The 19,856-nt window shown below is 38.2% G+C and overlaps 1 protein-coding gene across 3 annotated transcripts in view; it reads left to right on the forward strand.

Annotated features, from left to right (window-relative positions):
• Imp (IGF-II mRNA-binding protein) overlaps positions 1 to 19,856 on the forward strand; it is a 256,323-nt gene that overhangs the window by 120,129 nt on the left and 116,338 nt on the right. Inside the window, exon 1 of one of the 3 annotated variants that reach the window (XM_083114770.1) lies at positions 560 to 919. The exons of the other annotated variants lie outside the window; for them this stretch is intronic. Within the exon in view, the coding sequence (XP_082970896.1) occupies positions 882 to 919 (38 nt within the window). The 5' untranslated portion in view covers positions 560 to 881. Of the gene's footprint in view, positions 1 to 559; positions 920 to 19,856 lie in introns of those variants that run through there. 3 annotated transcript variants of the gene reach the window in all.

Below are 19,856 nucleotides of genomic sequence, written 5' to 3' on the forward strand. Positions count from 1 at the left end.
CAGTTTAAACTGTAAGTCCAGTCCTGATTAACTTTTCTGTGCATAAAGTGGACTTAAAGAACTCAGGGACCCTCACAAATAACACCCATGCCAGGATTCGAACGACCTTGAATGCGGAATATATTGTATTAAGCATGGGCTGGCTGTATGCAATATGATGATAGTGAATGACAAAATGTACTATAATACGTCACCGTACTGTAGAGTTTATTGCTGCTGCAATTTGGAACAGTTTTCATTATTATAGCGACAGAAAACTAGTTTTTAGAGTAAATTAACCCGAGCAGAGCATCTAAATTTCTCTATTCCCAGAAAAAATATTTCTATTCTGCAGAATTTGTGTGCGTATTGCACATTTTTTACTGCCAATAGCTTGAAATCCTATGAAGCGAACAAACGCATCAACACGACCCGACAGTGGGCGTCTCTTTGACAGAGTTGTGTGCAACAAAAAGTTGGTAAAGCCAACCGCCGCTGGATGGCAGCACCTGTCGGGTCAATTGCGGCGCTCCATGAAAGCACGGAAGAGCATTGGCTGAAAGGAGCCGTGCGGCCACTCGTAGCTGCAGCGTACCAGCGGAGAAAGGTTCGTGTGCAACGTCACCGCGAGTGAAATAGTTTTCCCATGTAATTCAGTGGTTTCTGCCACAGTATAACAATTGCATGTTCGGATATTTTCGGAGGGGAATTGATTTTCGATAGCAAGGGGTGAGAGTGAAGTGTGATCTGGATGTGGTAGAGTTTATTCCGGAGCAACGGAGAATGTGGATAGTTTGATCACGGTGTGTTGTGCTGCTAGATGTTACATGGAGCTCGCCTAAAAGGAAGGAGATAGTGTTGTGTTTGTTTAGTGCAAGACCGGGAGGATCGGAATAAAAATTATGACAATGTCACCAGAACTAGAGGAAGATATCCCAAGGTAGGTGTTGGCAGACGCAGTCCTTTATTAGCACCAATGAACCTCATAAGACCTTGAACAGTGAATTCATATTAAATTTGATGTTTCCTTAAGACGTGGTACAATTGAAGAGTGACTTGCTTATTTTAGAAGCGAAAGTATGCTTCTTGTGGGAGACCATGCCATTTGCCAGAATATTAATCATCTCTAGATTTGTACAGATAATCTTGTCACTCATAGAGTATATCGTCACCAGTTTCTCGCAGGAGGAAATGAATTGAACCAGTAACTCCATTGTATGAACATGTACATACATAATTTTAGAAGCAATTTCAGCACCACGTCAAGGCAGGGGTGTCATTTTAGAAAGTACCTTGTTTCTGGCTAGGTCTTTACCTCAGAAAACTTATATATTTACATGTGAAAGTTTCTCCGATATCGACCGTTTAGTTCGATCTCTAGTCAAGGCCATACAGAAAGGCCGATCGAAAAGATGAATTTTTCAGCATTTGCTTAGTACCCGAAGAAAAGTGCAACCATAAAATAATGCACGAATCCACCCTCTATTTCTTCCACATTAACAAATTTACGGTCCGGTTTCCTCCACTTAATTTACCATTATAGAGTTAAAAGAGTGTACAGCGTATTAGTTGTAAAGTTCCTATATAGAGAAAGGTGTTAAATCTTGGCGGAACCTAGGCGGATATTCTTCCCATATTCATTGTGTTCATTTGGCTTCTCAAGGTCGGAGCGTTGCAAGTAAACGTTGGCAGTTGGTACACTGCTCGTGAGCTTTCCTGCATCGCCATTGGTGGACCTTCGTCAGAATCCAGTCTTCCGTTTCTTTTCTTCTGTGCTTCCTGAATGCATGACAGGTTTTGTTGAAAGTAGATGAGCGAGGGTGGGAAGGCTGGAAGTGATTCTGGAAGAAGATCATTGTGTGTGTACGGAAGAGGCGGCATACTTGCTGCAGCCCAGTAGTAAGACAGCTTTTTTTTGGGGGGGGGGGAGGGGAGAGGTGAATAAGTGCACGTCTTTTCTGTTTGTAATTAGCTTTCTGCCGAGAACGAGCTAATTAACGTGGGCGGATTCAAGTGCTATAAAAATGGAAAATATGTATGAACCCCCGCCCCCTCCCTTTCCGAAATAGGCCATTCAGCACTAAAATCTCGAGCATTTCCTAAATGTCCAAAAATGTGAATATTCATTTCCCATCTGTTCCAAAATGTAAAGATTCATTGCATAAATGTTCCAAAATGTAAAGATTCATTGCATAAATGTTCCAAAATGTAAAGATTCATTCCATAAATGTTCCAAAATGTAAAGATTCATTCCATAAATGTTCCAAAATGTAAAGATTCATTCCATAAATGTTCCAAAATGTAAAGATTCATTCCATAAATGTTCCAAAATGTAAAGATTCATTCCATAAATGTTCCAAAATGTAAAGATTAATTTCATAATTTCCTTAAATGTTCCAACATGTAAAGATTAATTTCATAATTTCCTTAAATGTTCCAACATGTGAAGATTAGTTTCCTAAATGATCCAACATGTGAAGATTAGTTTCCTAAATGATCCAACATGTGAAGATTCGTTTCGTAAATGTTCCAACATGTGAAGATTCGTTTCGTAAATGTTCCAACATGTGAAGATTCGTTTCCTAAATGTTCCAACATGTGAAGATTCGTTTCCTAAATGTTCCAACATGTGAAGATTCGTTTCCTAAATGCACCACAATGTGAAGATTCGTTTCCTAAATGCACCACAATGTGAAGATTCGTTTCCTAAATGCACCACAATGTGAAGATTCGTTTCCTAAATGCACCACAATGTGAAGATTCATGTTCCGAAATGGGAAGATTTACTTTTTAAATGTTCCGAAATGGGAAGATTTACTTTTTAAATGTTCCGAAATGGGAAGATTTACTTTTTAAATGTTCCGAAATGAAAAGATTTATTTTTTAAATGTTCCGAAATGAAAAGATTTATTTTTTAAATGTTCCGAAAATGTGAAGATTTACTTTGTAAATTTTCCAAAATGTGAAGGTTCTTTTCCTAAATGTTCCATAATGTAAAGATTCATTTCTTAAATGTGCCAGAATATGCGACATAATTTCCTTAAAATATCTATCTAGTCGTCTATTCTGGATGAAAGCAGAAAATTATTTTATTTTTGGTTTGTTCCCGATGTTAGTTCAGCACTCAACTCGGTCGCCCAAAATTATACTCTATACCGCAATAAAATTACAATAGAAAGGTCCTTATTGAACGCAATTGTTCATTGCCGCCTCTTACATACAACTCTTGCTACATGTAGAAAACAAAATCGAGATACAATGAAGTAAACATAATTGTACGTTAACTGCAGAAAGTAGTGCTATTTTTAGAAAAATTATGTGTTGGGACTTTGTTTTATCTCGCTTTACCATTTGTAGGATTACACTTCTGCCTGTCGTATTATTAAAGAAATTTATTCCCTCCTCCACTCTATTCTATGTATATATTGGATTTAGCCTTAGGAAACCACAGAACAGTTCAAATTGTACCTTCATTAGTTTCATTCCACGATATGTTTCTATACCGTTTGTACAATCCAAGTTTGGAGCACAAAGTAATTGCTTTATAACATTGATTCCCAAAGTGTGTTCCGCGAAATGTTAAAATATTTTCACTCAAATGACATTTACCTGTTAGTATGTGTACGTATGGATTTTAGAATCGGACCATCGCATCATTCCAGATATGTGCTTGTAAAATGCATGTAAAATGTTTCTGAATTTGAAATATGTGTTTACTTCTTAACTGAAGGCAAGCAACCCAACCACACTAACAGAGCGTTGCAAGTGTTAGATAGGCCTGCATTATGATTTGGGAAAAATCTTGAAACACTACGAGCGCCGTGAAACTAAATAGTTTGGGAATCCCAGCTTTATAATGTGGCTGGCAGACAATAGGCTTGATATATTTTCCTAAATGTTAAAAATAATTCTGCGTATTTGTGTTTTTCAGTGTATTTTTTCTTTTCCTAATTAATCTATCTTAACAAGTCTGTGAGATGATCTAAAGGAGAGTTCGCGATGTATCAATACATGAAAACGTGGAAGATATTCCAGAATTACAATTCAGAGATCCTATTGTGTATTACGCACTTCCTCCTAAAGGTGATTGTAGCGTTCATTTTTGTTTTGTTACAATAAAATAGACTCCCTTTTGGGTGTCGTTGAGAGAACCGCGCATGCGTTTTAGTTCTAGTATGTTTTGTACCTAGATGATAATCTGCCATAATACATGAAACAGATATTTGAATATCCATTCAGTACACGCTCGTCGCGAACTAGCAGACAGAAATTATTGCATCATATCATCAGTGGTAACATAAAAACAAGTTACAATTATTAGAGTAACAAAAAGCTCTTTCTCAAATCACTACAAGGCTCTCAATTTTATTTTCTATAGGCTTCCTCGCTTCTGTAATAACCTGCCTCCAAATGTTGACATTCTTGCCAGAGCATAGTTTCTGACAATTATTAAGAATATATGCGCAACTTTTTAATTTTTTCTGTGCACGGTTTTCGTGATGTTACTGTTGCTGTATAAAATGGTAATTCAGTAATGTATCTGAAACTACACACAATACTTCAAAAGTAATGTTTCTCCATGAAAATAATACAATCCGAATTGTATTAAATAAACCTAAGGAACGTATTCTGCATAAATATTACTTCAACTAACGTCCAATTCACACAGCTCCTATTCAATTTGTAACAGAATTTCAGAAGTTTTGGAACCAGTTTCATTTCAGTACGAAAGAATATAAATTTCTGTTCACCTTGTATAGAAAATATCTAGGTGAACATTTTTGTGCGAACATTCTGTAGTAACAAATCCTCATTGTGTACATGGAATTTTGCTCTTCAGAATCATAGTGTTTGTGTAGTGTACCAGCGGTCTAGAAAGAAATGTATGAGCACACGTTTGCTCCACAGTGAAAATTTTCTTGAAGGGATGATCGAAGAATACTAGCTCCTTCCGAGTGTGTTTGGAATACGTACAATTTTCTCCCGTGTGAAAAGGAAAATAAGGAAAAATTATAGTTTTCATTTGAGCTTACTGTAATAATAATCAGTCTTTCTCTGCGACGGCTATTTACACTGAAAAATATGTACTGTTATACACAGTGGTGCAGAATCAATATTTAGACCTGAGAGTAATGGTATAACGTTGTGATGGATTGCGGCTCGGTTCCTTACTGTCCTGTCAGGGTCTTCAACTGAAGGGTGAAATGGCCAGGGATTTTTTTTTTTTAAAGGAAGCTGGAAAGGCAGTATTATTTTGCAGGTCAAAATTGAAACTGAAAGTACATTTAATTTTCTTTCTCCGGACTGTTTGTTGTTTGGGAATATATCACAAATGCTCTTTTTCTTTCATTCGCTTGATTTAGTATGTTTAACGATTAAAGTGGTGAGGATTTTTTAAAAGTTTTTTGAAAATTCAGGGAACTCGATTTTGCCGATGAGCGGGTAGGTGATACCTTCAGTGCAAATTAGAAATAGTTTTTGTGCAAAAGTGGACTTCCCCAAGTTATTGATATAATTTTCGCATAACTATATTATTCCGCTCTTATGGTAGGTTCTGCGCTATTTTTTTTTTGTTTCAGCAGAGCTGTCGCAGTTTTCGTAAGAGTAATAAATGTTACGAGCAAGTTCACTAACGCAACTGTGTCGATCTGCTAGGCACACTCAAATTTTACCCCCCTAGAGGCAAAGTTTTTATTTGTCAACATTCGGCTTTTTATAGCCCTTTCGATAACTAGATTTTGTCTATCTGCAATATTCTCAGAAGCACAATTGTTGTGAAGTAGATCAACATGTATACATTTCCCTCTTGTAACATGCGGGAAAAGTATGCGTATTTCCTAAAGGAACCCATTGTCTATCAGGCACCATGGAGGAATATTTTTATTGATCTATCACACGTTTTAACAATATTATGCTGCAAGCCTGTACAATTGTGTGTAAATTTAATTGCCCAAATATTCGTACAGTATTCATGTAAAATATTTTTAGGGTTATAAATAGAAGTATAGTTTCGCAAGTTACTCTGAGGAAATGAATGTACCCATAAACAATAAACGAAGGAGAGTACGTGTGTAGTTTTTGGTGCAGATGGCAGATTTTAATTTTTTTTTTCTGAGTTATGGGGAAATATCATCATTTTCCATCATTTTTCACATCTTATATTTCGAAACTTTCTCTAAATAATGCCAATTGGCCTGAGAACACGAAGAATTTAAATCTGTGTTTGTGGCATGATTATTCTGTACGAAAACCTCACCTTTTCTCGTCATCAGTACTTTCATTCACCTTTCACATTAGGCCCTCCTTTGACGAAAACACTTACCTTAGAATTTTTCTTAACATTTATGACATGACCAAAAAGCTACCGTGTAAAGTAAGATGCCATGGCATATTTCATGACATTTCTCAAGGATAGGCTCGGTCCGAATCATTTCTCGTAGCGTAACCAGTCACAGGCGAGCTCTAGGTCACGAGTGCAGCTGTAATGGCTGCCGCGTGAGATGTAAACAACGCATCACTTCACACTTTTAAACGACGATAACTTTTCAACCGAGAGGAATATCGCTTCGTATTAAATGGTTTTAGGTAGAGAAGAATGGCGCTGATAAAATACATACTTTACAACGTTTACTGTACACGTATGGAAGAATATTTCAGCTTTTCAATTGTAAACACCGTGCACTCACTATAGACTGTGTAACACGACGTGCCTGTCGTGCTGTATGTATTATACATTCTAATTGCAATAGCTAACGGAAATTCTTTCGTGTAAAGTACTATTTGTTATTTGGAAACATTTACGTAGCATTTATGCTAGCGAAAATGTTAATGGAAATGCTTTCGTCCAAAGTCGGCTTTATACATGGTTTTGACAATTGAATGTAATGGTGTGGTTGAGAGAAGTGGTACTCTTGAGATGTTTGTGCTTTTCTTTCAATTCCTAAGAACTGCGAGAGTGGGTAATTTTGGTTTACATATATTCTTGGAACACTATATTAATCATAATTTCAGTATTTAAATAAGCAAAATATTTATTTCCATAGCACGGATATGTAGAGAACAGTGAGAGCAGACGGGAAGAAGATTCACTTGAATGCTCTCTGGGGGTACGCGATCAGTTCGGAAGAGAAATTTCGAGAATACAACAACAGATTTTGGGGTTAGTAACGGTCCGTTCCAGGATTCAGCCAGGGAAGCTAGGGGAATTTATGAGCTAAGAGCTCGACCTAACATTACCTGGTCTTGTTTACCCGTTGCAGTTACCAGTGATCAGATACTTAATTTCTTAATCTTGCAGATAAGGGAAACAAATAGAGATTTTTAACATATTTAATTAATGAACAACTAAACGTAGCATACTTACACGAAGAGGATACACTTGTCACATATAAACCAAAACGTGTCTCCAATTGACACTTTAATCAAACTGGCACTTTTACCACACACACGTGTACAACTTCATGGTACCTTACTATCTCGGGTTCGAACTCTTATGCACGCACTCTACTGTGTAAGTTACTGGCGCAATTTGTCCCTCACAAATCTTGGCGGGTACTCTCTATTTCAAGTCTCGTCCTCAAAACTATTTCCCCAAAAACTGTAGCTTTTGCTGGATCATGTGTCCCCCTGGCCCAATGAGATTGTCCGGCGTTGTTTTTACCAAACCGTGGGAACAGCATCTCCTGGTCATTCTCTGGATTCTACAGTTTCTGCCACATGTTACCTAAATTAGTTCGGTGACGATGGACCCTGTACAGTCGAAGGGATACAGGGCTCATTTGTCACTTCTCGCATTCCTTCGTCCTGGTCCCTCCCTGGCTGGGGAGGGAAGTAACGTAGCCCACACAGGAAGAAACATAGTACCCAACTTTCGGAAGGAAAGTATTTTCAACATGCAGCAACATAGAATTGCTATAATACCCAAACGACATTTTTCCTGCAGGTGTGTAGAGCAGACTTCATAACTTTAACACTCAACAGGAAAAATAATGCTGATTTTGTCACTGGCACTCTTATCTTTGTTTCATGTGTTCTGAAATAAAATACTCGTTCGAAATCTATAATAGACAACAACGTTTGGAGCCAAAACTCTGCTTGATTTCAAGTGCACAACCAGACATCAAGAAACTGTCAGTCTACGCAGGCGCATCCTTCTCACTAGAAACTGACCATTTACAATAAAAACTTCAAAATTGTGCACGACAGTTTAATCATAAAGTTTGAAAACGCAGAAACACCCAATAAAACAATAAACGTAGGATTTTAATTTATTTCTTAGTCTTTTCACATACTGTCCGAATGCAATTTTGCTCTATTGAGATACACGCCTTCAACATATCAAGAACGCCCCACCAATCAGGCAGCCCAAAAAATTCCCCAAAACGCACTATTCGGAGAAAACCTATGGTGGGGATACATTAGTGGTTTAGTTTAGTTTACGACTAAAGTGTACAACGAGAAAAAAAGTTTGACAACCACTGCTGTAGAAGGAATTCTAAAGCAAACACTTTTCTTGTATTCTCATTTTAGTCTGTAATTTCCTAATTTTGAAAAGTGCCTAGTAAAAATCTCTCTTTGTTTTTATTTTCGTTAACTGCCTTTCGATTCATACTATGGAGACATTCAAGGACAACGCGATCACAGGCTTTGTTGGAATTCTTTGATAAATATATGGTCGCAAAATTACATATTAGATAGTATTGCCATAACGGTGGATCGTGTCATTACTTCATTCGAAATTTGCCGGCCTCTGTGGCAGTGTGGTTAGCACATCGCGCTACAACGCTAGGGGTCTCGGGTTCGAATCCTGACTTGGGCATGGATGTTTGTGAATGTCCGTTCATCACGTCATCACTCATCCCCATCTTTGCAAATTAGCCAAAAGTTGCAGAAAAAGCGATGTAAAATAAAGCAAAATCAAGCAATCATTCGTAATTTCTCTGTTGAATAGAGCTTGGACGCGAAATGACGCACATTTTGAATGATGGAGACTAGCAGAGTAGTTTTCATTCTAAGTAATAGCCGTATTTTGAAGAAACAAACTTATAAAGAGTTTTGGCTTTCTGGAGAATTAATGTGTACTCACGTTCTGCATCTCGAATTACAATCAGTTCTTCCGAACGTAACAATTCTTCTCTCCATGTGGATCATAATTATAGTGACGCGCATTATATACACCATATTCTGTTTGTCCAGCCCATGTTCTTAAAACACAATTGCTGTTATTTGGATTTTTTCTTCCATAAGTTCACTTTCCTTACTAGCTAAAAACTATAATACCAAAGAAAGGGCTGATGTGCTTGAGAAACAGACAAATTCTCGTACTTGAATTGACAGCGTTTCGAGTTGCTAAGAGTAACCTTTTCGGAACATGTCTACCTCTTCAAAATCTAATGTGGATATGTTTTGTCCATGTGTTCTTGTACATTCATCCACTTCATCAAATCCAACCTTTAGGACAGGATTCTTAAGATACAGGACCCCATAAATTCTATTCGGTTTCGTAACAGGACCGGATCTTTTTTCCCCAATTCGGTCCAACTTGTGCGAGAAAATTCCTGGACCGAATTGAAATACTTAAACATAAAAAGGTTCTTTACAATCCAGAACCTATTTACGTTTGCTAATTTTCTCTCGCGCGTGGGGCACGGACGGTTTCTCGGTTCGATCCCTTGGGAGCTCCAAAATTTCGTTGTTGACCCACCATCGAGAGGACGATTGGAAAGCCTCTTGAAAATTACGGTCTCGAGAGACAGAACAGCGGCGATGGGACTCTACCACCAGTGGATAAGCCCCTTGGCCCTCACTGCAGGGGCGTATCCAGAAAGAAAATTCGGAAGAGGTCCAGCGAGGGGCGCCTGTCCCCCAAGGCCAATAGCGCATGCCCCCTTCTATAATAGTACGAGTAGAGTTGTCTTGTTTTTTTGGTGGTTTGTAATTCTTGGAATCGCAATTTCAGAATAGAATGTCTGTCGACACTTTACAGAAGCAGTTTGAAATATTTGGCTGAACTTTTCATCTGAAATCTCCCGTAGTCTCTGAAGCAGTTCTGTGACGTCTCTTGGGTAAGAAAGAGAGAGGTTAAATTGTGATGAGGGCTCTCAATACTTTGACAACTGTACAGTAAAACAGAAACCCTTTTCACAAATAGAGTACAATTAAGAATGTTCCCTTTTCAACTGCGGCTAGATCACTTGCTTGGGATGGTTATTTGATAATGTTGAAGAAATTTAACAAAAAGTTAAGTGAATCATGTTTTTCTAGAAATCTAGTTTCACACACGGACAATAGTTTGTTTTTACTGTCTGGTACATAATGCATAGAGGCACACATTTTTGGTAAATAAAAAAGCAAAATTTCTGTATAAAAACTGTCAATTTTGGGTTCAAAAGCGGTAAATAAAATGAAATTTCGCTGTTACAGCGGTGAAAAAGTGGCATATAGAACGACATTTTGGTTTCAAAAATATGAATATTTCAAAAATATGAATATAATCTCAAATTTGATTTAAAAACTGCACTTATTACACAAAATAAACATATCCCTTCTAATAGCAGATTAAATCATTACCAGAATATTAATTTTATTCCTGTATAAAGGGTCCATTTTTGCTTCTCAAAGGTTTGCAGCAGAATTAATCAATTGTCCGTGAATTGCATAACTCGCAGGATACTTCAGACATTGTTGCGTCAGTATATAAACGGTTAATTTCGTGTTTAAGAGTCTATTTCGCATCATTTCGTGACAAAACAGGGTAGGAAAATGCACCTCGCACCTCTCAGAAACATGAAAAATTATCATTACGCAAGAACGAAATATGCATGCCTCTAATAATGCAATATATTTGTTTTTAGTATTTCACCTATGCATGTAATATTTCTAAAAACAAGCACTACTCAGTGTGAAAAAAAATAAAAATAGTGGATGTTATTTTCAAAATCCACAAACCGTGCACACAGAGAATTTTCTATACCTGCCACATCAAGTGTGTCGTCGGAAACTATGCTGAATCTACCATAGTATTTTCAAAGAGAAGTAAGAAATTTGGAGGGGGTTCGGACCCCTGGATACACCCTTGCCGCGGGATTATATATAATATTTACGTGGTTTATTCTGTATCAAGATATTAAGTATGTCCGAAATACATTAAGCACATAAATATTTCTATTTTCTCTCTCTCTGTCACGCAGCAGATGAGAACATTAGGGCTTAGCCGATGCCGATATATCAATATCGATTCGATTTTAGTTTTGATCGTTCGTTGGGTCCGCAAAATGTTTGCGCGGAGTCCAATTATCTGGAAGTTATGTCAAACTCTAAATTTCCATTCATTTTGTACGGATACTATGTGAAAAGACCTAATTTTGCTATTACAAAACCGGTAATTTTTTCCTTTTTTTTCTATTCTGACAATTTCTGAATATTTGAAGCAAAATTCTGATAAATTGATGCTTATAATTAGACTGGAATGCTCGCACACAATTATAAATTGATGCTTATAATTAGACTGGAATACTCGCACACAATTATTAATCAATATTTTAAACAATTTTTGTTTTGAAACATCGGTCACGATGGAAATCGGTGTATCGGTATCTCTTCAAGGTGGTGTGGGCGTAGCCCTAGAGGGCATCCACATTAAAGCTTTATTAGTGGACGTTTTTATGGATTTATTCCAATCGTCATTCGTTCTGCAGGAGGAGAGGCAGAAAGGCGTTATTTATAGTATGCAATACCAAAACACGAATTGTTTGTAGGAAGAAATTAAATGTAATTTCCCAATTGTGCGAATACAAACTTTTCACGCTTCCGCACTGGAAAGATCCCAGGAAAAAAGTTTGTCGACTTGATAGTTTGATGGGTTCAAATAATATTATCCAGATGCATATTCTAGGCTTGCGATAGCTAATTTCAAATACAGGTCAGACCGTAGTATAAACTGTAGGACTGTTCTCGAGTGATTATCACATCGCGCTAATACCAGGGGTCCTGGGTTCGATTCCCGGCCTCTCTCAGTGCATATAGGCTATTGCATTACATTGTTGATGGAGACTACTGATGACAAATTTTCATTATTCTTTGATGTTTAGCGTCGTGCGACCTCCCCGATGGCGTAGTGGTAACGACGTCACCTTGTAATAAATAGGTTATTGGTTGTTATTTTTATCTTTTCTGCCACTTTTAGTTATTCGCGGCGATGAGTGATGAAATTGGGACACTCGCAAAGAATACCATTGTCCAGGCCGAAACTCAAACCCTTGAACTTCGATGGTGTGACTGAAAGGTTCTTGCAAATACAAGATAACGGTAAACAAACTTTTTTATATAACTTAAGAAGCGCTCAGGATTCGGTATCACATCCATGTTCATAGCTGCATAGTGCATATAATTTAAATTAAAACGTTGCGTATTACGGAAACTGTTGAGTGCGCCTTTATTATCCCATCCGCACAATGGAGCTCTCGTCCTGGCGTTTCCACAAAACGCAGCGTCAAAAGGCTTTACGAGTTCACAGTTTCTGCTCTGATCTCGGAGGCGGAACGTAGCTGTATTCTGAGGTCACGAATGCTTGGTCGGCATCCTCAATGCTATCGTCACGGCAGATGAAACAAATTTGGTTTTGTGCATTTTACAGGGGGTAGAACAAGTTGAGGCGTGTCGGAAACTTCTATGAGAGCATCTCCATTCTAGAAGGTCCAGACTGCTATTTTAGATTCTGGAAATCATGCAGTGTGTTCCGCTCAGAGGAATCGATAAATAATTGATAATTTGAAGTGTAAATAATAGTTTATTGACACACGACGAAAACTAGTAACTTATGTTGTAAATCCTGTGAAAGGTATTCAAAACCGAACTATTTCTTGTGTTCGGTTTCAAAATATCGGTCTGAGTCTTTTTTATTCAAGTACAGGCAGAAGCAAAAGTGAATTGTGCAGTCAAGAAAAAACAGCTGTTGTGCTCAAATTTCCCTTGCCCTGAAAATTAGCCTTGCATCCTATATTGCATTTATGTATTTTTTTTTAAAAAAAACTATTCCGTCATATATTGCGCAAAATTGGTCTCAAATCGCAACTGATACCAGAAATGGTTACATCTCCAAGGCGGAGTGATTAGCGCTAGGAGTCCCCGGTTCGAATCTCTGCCTGGGCATAGATAATCCTACTGAGGATTCCTTCATGAATTTCACATCACTCGTCCTCATTTTCGCAATTAGCCAAAACGTGGCAGAAGACCCAAGGAAAATAAACTAAATTAATCAAACTGAATTGGTGCAGAGGTTTGATTGGTTTTGTATTTTTAAGGCGACTAACTCTGTGAAAGAACCGTCTGAAGATGTTGCTCTTTTGCAAACACGTTCCATGGACTACCCGATAGCATCGTAGCTAACGTTGTGGCATTGTAATAAAACTGTCTCGGGTTCGTTTCCCAGTGTGTCCACACAGGTGTTCAGATTCCACTTTAAACCTGTATCCAATCCTCACATTACAAACTTCACCCCACTGTAAAGATTTGTTTGTCTTACGTCGCTTTTCAGATACTTTTGGCTAATCACGACGATAATGTATAATGAGTCTTGTCTCGATATTATTTCTAGCACACTCACAAAACTAAATGCATCAAATCGATTTGTAATCCCGTGGGTTTTTGAATGAAGGGAATATATGACTACCGGTAATACGTTGCTAGTGTGATACACAATAACGTACTACCAGGTGTTTCGCCCTCAATTATGGCAGAAGGCCTGCGTGACGTCATAAATCCAACATGGCTAACGCTTCATTCACTAACTAACAAAATCCATCATAACTCCTTTAATAGTGGTTTTGAAAAAAAAATGTAGATACATGTTTCGTTCAGAATTGAAAAAGGAACAAAATTGATTCTTTGTGTTTTTCATATCTAGCACTGTTATGGATATATATCTAATGAAACTATTTCGTGCCCTTTTCTGCAAGGATTCCATGCATATTTTACAATTTACTTGATATTCTGTCATATAAAGGGGGAAAATTACTGTCTGTGATATTTTGTTGATGCCTGCTATTGTGGCGTATTGCCTGTGTGACATCATACATCCAAGATGGCTGCCTCTGCAGACATTAACAAACAAAAGCGACCCTATCTCCTTAACTCTTTTAGGAGTAATTTTGACCATTTGTAAGTTTGTTGGGTTTTTACACGAAGGGAAGACATGTGTATGGAGGATGCTTTCATTTGGAGGCATGCAATCATGTATTACAATATGTCAGAAAGCATACATGACGTCCGAAATCCAAGATGTCCGCCTTGAAGGTTCTGCACATGATATACTGTCCATAACCTGATTTATAGCTCGTTAATCAGATTTTTCCAGGGGCATTTTCTGTTGATAAGTAACAAGTGAAAAATATTAATTATCATTACTATTATTATAAATATTACAGTAAAGGAGTAATAACATCGCCTGTGAAATTCGCACTTTCTTTTGAAATTTAATCAGCTCACTTGTCATCAATATTGAGAGTGGTTGTAATCATTTGGGAAATATCATGACATCAATACAGTCACTTTATTCATATTCCTCGTCACTCTGATCTGAGTCTCTGTCCTGTAAGTCATTGTTTTCGTACTTTTCTTTATCTGCACTACAAAGAAACAGTTCAGTACGTCGCAGGGACTGATCCTAGCACATGCATTAACATTTCCTATTTCCGCAACCACATGTCAACTGTAATATGACAAGAATGATCTTTTTGTCATCCTATTTTTTTCTTTCTACATTCAACAGCCTATTGGGCTGGGTAGATTTGGATGTTTCTTTTCTGCTTTTATTTCACTCCAATACTTGGAAGTAACTCCTCCTGGTGAAAGGTGTGAGGGGCACTTTGGCGGCATCGTTCACACTGTCTATTAATGGTATGTTAGTTTGTGTTTGTACTTGCTAAGAATACAAACTTTTGGCTAATTTCAAAGATGAAAATGAATTATAAGATGAAATAGATGAAAGGACAATCACAAACACATAAGGGCAGCACACAACTCAAGTCCCATGGGTCCAGACTCCAGATGCATTGATTGATTGATTGAGTTGGTGTTTTATTTAAGGCCGCTTTATGTACAGTAAGGCTAATTGGGACTGGACCTACAATTTAAAGTGGGAGCTGAGCCGCTATATGTGCCTCCACCGGGTAATGAACTTGGGACCACTTAATTACAAGGCGACGACGATACCACTGTGCCATCGGGGAGGCCCTAGACGTCAGAGCAATGTTAGTCTGCAAAATGCAGTCCAGGGTGTACTTCGTGGAAGTGAGGTTGATATTTGGGCGTCTCTTAAATCCCGAATATGATGACAGGATTTTTCATGACACCAAAATCAAATATTTCATCAAATTACGATGGTATCTGTTCGCGAAAAGGGATGGTCAATGCTCACGTCTTGCTCCAACCAAAGTGCCCCTCACGCCTTTTATCAGAAGGAGTTATTTCCAAGTATTGGAGTCAAATAAAAGCAGAAGAGCATCATACAAATCTACCCATCGCAATAGGCTGTTGATGGCAAAAGAGAAAATGATAACAAGATCATTCCTGTCATATTGACACTGCCTAGAGCTCCAGAGAATCTTGAATGAGGATATGACAGGCGACATCATTACTCCTTTACCATAATCAGGGTGGCGACAGACCTGGAAAACCTGGAAAACCGGGAAAAGTCAGGGAATTTGAGGTGTCAAAAAAAGTCAGGGAAATGTCAGGGAATTTCGTCTTCATTGACTTTTTATTTTATTTTCTGTTTTTATTTAAAGATATCGTTATGGAACTCTGCACGGGAACAGGAATCTCGTTCGTAACTTTTAGTCCCCTTTTATGCGCAACACAACCAGGACTCCAGAAACCAGTGATGGCAGGAGGAGAGAGAGGGGGGGGGGGGAATTTCTCTGGCCCGGGCATTTTAAATCCGAACACTCTTTGGAGGAGAATTGTTATAACTCGGGCACTATGGGAGAAATCTACTTCGGATTACTTTTGTTTTGCAGCTAAAACATCAGCGCATGCAACCGTGTACAATTCAGAACACCGAACCGGGGAAGGGGGGCTTGGGGGGACGCGTCCCCCAAATTTAAATGGAAAAAACATAAGAATCTGGAGTTTGCCTCCTCTTCTCCCGCTATTTTGGGGAAAAGGCGCGAACTTTAGTATTCTTTTCAAAGAATGGACATTTCTCAAGAGAATGAAACATGTTTCATGTTCTTGGGTGCCATACAAGTTGAGTAAAGGCAAAATGTGAATTTTTTTTTGTTGCGAAAAATAGGTAATTTGCATTTTTGGAGGAAAATTGTTATAACTAGGGCACTATGCGATCAATCTACTTCGGATAAATTTTCTTTTGCAGCTAAAACATCAGAGCATGCAACCGTGTACAATTCAGAACGCCGGACCGAGGATGGGGGCTTGGGGGCACGACCCCCGAATTTCAATGGAAAAACCGTAAAAATAAGGGGAGAGGGCGCGAACTTTAGTATTCTTTTCAAAGAATGGACATTTCTCAAGAGAACGTAACATGTTTAATGTTTTTGGGTGCCATACAAGTTTAATAATAAGCCAAAATGTGATTCTTTTTCTTTTACGAAAAATAGGTAATTTGCATTTTTGGAGGTAAATTGTTATAACTCGGGCACTATGGGAGCAATCTACTTCGGATAACTTTTTTTTCAGCTAAAACATCAGAGCATGCAACCGTATACAATTCAGAACGCCGAACCGTGGAAGGGGTCTTGGGGGGCGCGACCCCCGAATTTTAATGAAAAAAACATAAAAATCTGGAGTGTGCCCCCTCTTCTCCCGCTATTTTGGTGAGAAGGCGCAAACCTTAGTATTCTATTCAAAGAGTGGACGTTTCCAAAGAGAATGAAAGATGTTTCATGTTGTTGGGTGCCATACAAGTTGAATAATAACCCAAAATGTGAAAATCTGTGTTTTACGAAAAATAGTTAATTTGCATATTGCTCAGAAAATTGATATAACTCTGGCACTATGGGAGAACGCCGAACCGAGGAAGGGGGTTGGGGAGCGCGAACCCCGAATTTCAATTAAAAAACCATAAAAATATGTAGTTTGCCCCCTCTTCTCCCGCTATTTGGGAGGAAGGTGCAAACTTTAGTATTCTTTTCAAAGAATGGACATTTCTCAACAGAATTAAACATGTTTCATGTTCTTGGGTGCCATACAAGTTGAATAGTAAGCCTAATTTTTTTTTTTCGTAAAATAGGTAATTTGCATTTTTGGAGGAAGATTGTTATAACTCGGGCACTATGGGAGCAATCTACTTCGGACAAGTTTTGTTTTGCAGCTAAAACATCATACCATGCAAGCGTGTACAATTCAGAACGCCGAACCAAGGAAGAGGGGTTTGGGGGCGCTACTACCGAATTTCAATGAAAAAAAAACAACATAAAAATCTGGAGTTTGCCCCCTCTTCTCCTGCTATTTTGGGGAGAAGGCGCAAACCTTCTCTTCAAAGAATGGACGTTTCCAAAGAGATTGAAACATGTTTCATGTTCCTGGGTGCCATACAAGTTGAATAATGAGCCAAAATGTGAAACTGTTCGGAAATGTGGCATGGATATGTTTTCGGAGAGGGGGGAGGTTGGTAATCAATATGAATTTCTTAGGTTTGCTCCAGACCTGTGTCAGAGTTTCCACCCAAACATAAGAGTATGAAGGTCCAAAAAGCACATTCATTTCGTAATCAGCACCATGATAGCATATGGTATCATCGGGCCAGTACGACCTTAAGACCTCTAAATATTACGTGGAAAATGCATTGAATTATCATTTTTTCTTTTTTGATTTGATTTAGTTTATTTTACTTCGCGCTTTGTACCGCTTGGCTAATTTGCGAAGATGGGGATGAGTGATGAAATGATGAAATTGATGAATGGACATTCACAAACAACCAAGCCCGACCGGGATTCGAACCCGGGACCCTTGGCGTCGCAGCGCGATGTGCTAACCACTCGGCCACAGGGTCGGGCATAATTTTTTCTTGTCCGTATGGGAGTAGTAAGGGGACTTGTCAACAGATGGAGGGGATAAGAGCGGGTGGCGCCGTCCGATAGTTGTCGGACGTCGTAGTGAGACATTTTGTTGGACAAACTGAAGGAACATAGAAACAAATAGGTTCCATTGATACATACGATTTTTGTCGAATATCGCCACCCAACAAAGTATCTCACTACAACATGCTACAGAAATTGTATGCACTGCAACATCCAACAAAAATCGCATGCATAAACAAGAAGAGCTTTAGACTGCAAATATGCTGCTGGAATTTTATTACTCTTCTGGCTCACTTCACCTTATTTAATGTAGCAGTGCTTACGAAGGTTTTCCTTCATCATCCTGATGTATTACTGGTTTCGTACAAGTTAACATACGTTTACAATGACATTGCACTATTCTTAGATATCAAGAAGAATCCAACCGAACGAGATATATATTGAATACTATCACGAAAAAGTGAAACACAAATCTGCATTGGTGAACTTTATAAAAATTGGCAAACTGCCAACCTCAAATTTACTGCAACACTAGTATTGCAATGAAATTAACGCCACTCTCTGTCCTGTCTTTAAACTCATGAGAGATGGTCATTAATCTCTCACTGAGTAAGGTTAATGTCCAATATTATGAAATAAAATACTAATAATAAATACGTCAATATTTTAATATCATATTTACTCGAATCATTCAATCATAAAAGCAAATCACTTTCTTCAAGAATTGACTTTTCTCTGCCAGCCCTGCTAAATTTTTACTTTTCCATCTACTGATTTATACGAGGGGTGGCCAGAAAGTAATTTCCAATTAGTAGGGATATTGATTTTTCGCAAATGCCAAAACCGTGAAAAATGGTAATTGCTGCGAAGTTATGTTTAGGAATGTGCAGTGATGTCTGGACCCTTTCGAAATATCGAAATAATGCGAATTGTTGGCATTTTTAGCGATTTTTTTTAAAGAAATGTCCTAAAACAACGAAAAATTCGATGAAATCCAACATTCTTGTCTTTTCTAGGCCATGTTTGTGTACATAGAACATGCAAGTTTTCCAATATTTTACTCGAGTAAACTATAGAGTTATATGTACATGGAATAATTCTGACAGCCACATTAAATCATGTATTTCCCACGATTTTTTCAACCTCTATCAAAACCATTTCCATCACAGAGTAAAGTGGCAGGGTTCTAACAGGAGATCGAGTGCGTATCTACAGTCACACAGGAGCCGCACCTTCGTATTTGTCGCACGAGATATGTTTTGAATTGCCAAGCTAAGTGCGCACCATCGGCATTTGTTGAGCAAGTAATAATGGAGCTCAGTCGTTAGGGCGTCTGACTACTATGCGAGAGACCCGGGGTTGATCCCCCGCGGGGGAGAACTTTGATCTTTTCCACCTATTCAAACTGCTCCGGCACCCACCCAACATCATATGAAGCTGGTACCTTGAGGAAACTTTGAGGGATAAAGGTAGCCAGGAGTGTGATGCTGATCACATCACCTCCACCTTCAGCCGTGATCAAGAAAGTGGGGCCCTAACTCCACACCCCTATACACCTTCATGGGAAAGTTCAGGGGAGCACTTTACTTTTACTTCCTCAAAAATCTGTTCCAACATATCCAACTGTCACAAAAATACGTAGATCATGTGACCTCCAATTTAAAATAATAGTTTAAAAGCACAATGGAGTATTAAGTTTCGGTATATTTTGCAGATAAATGTTCTAAAACAAAAGTGCTAATTTTGGGAAACGTAACATACAAGTCAAAAAAAGATAATGCCAATTTTTGGTGCCATAATATAGCGGTATCTCTCACGTGAGATTGATTGATTTTAATT

Source organism: Lepisma saccharinum, chromosome 29, assembly GCF_977018435.1.
Source record: "Lepisma saccharinum chromosome 29, izLepSacc3.1, whole genome shotgun sequence".
NCBI lineage: Eukaryota > Metazoa > Arthropoda > Insecta > Zygentoma > Lepismatidae > Lepisma > Lepisma saccharinum.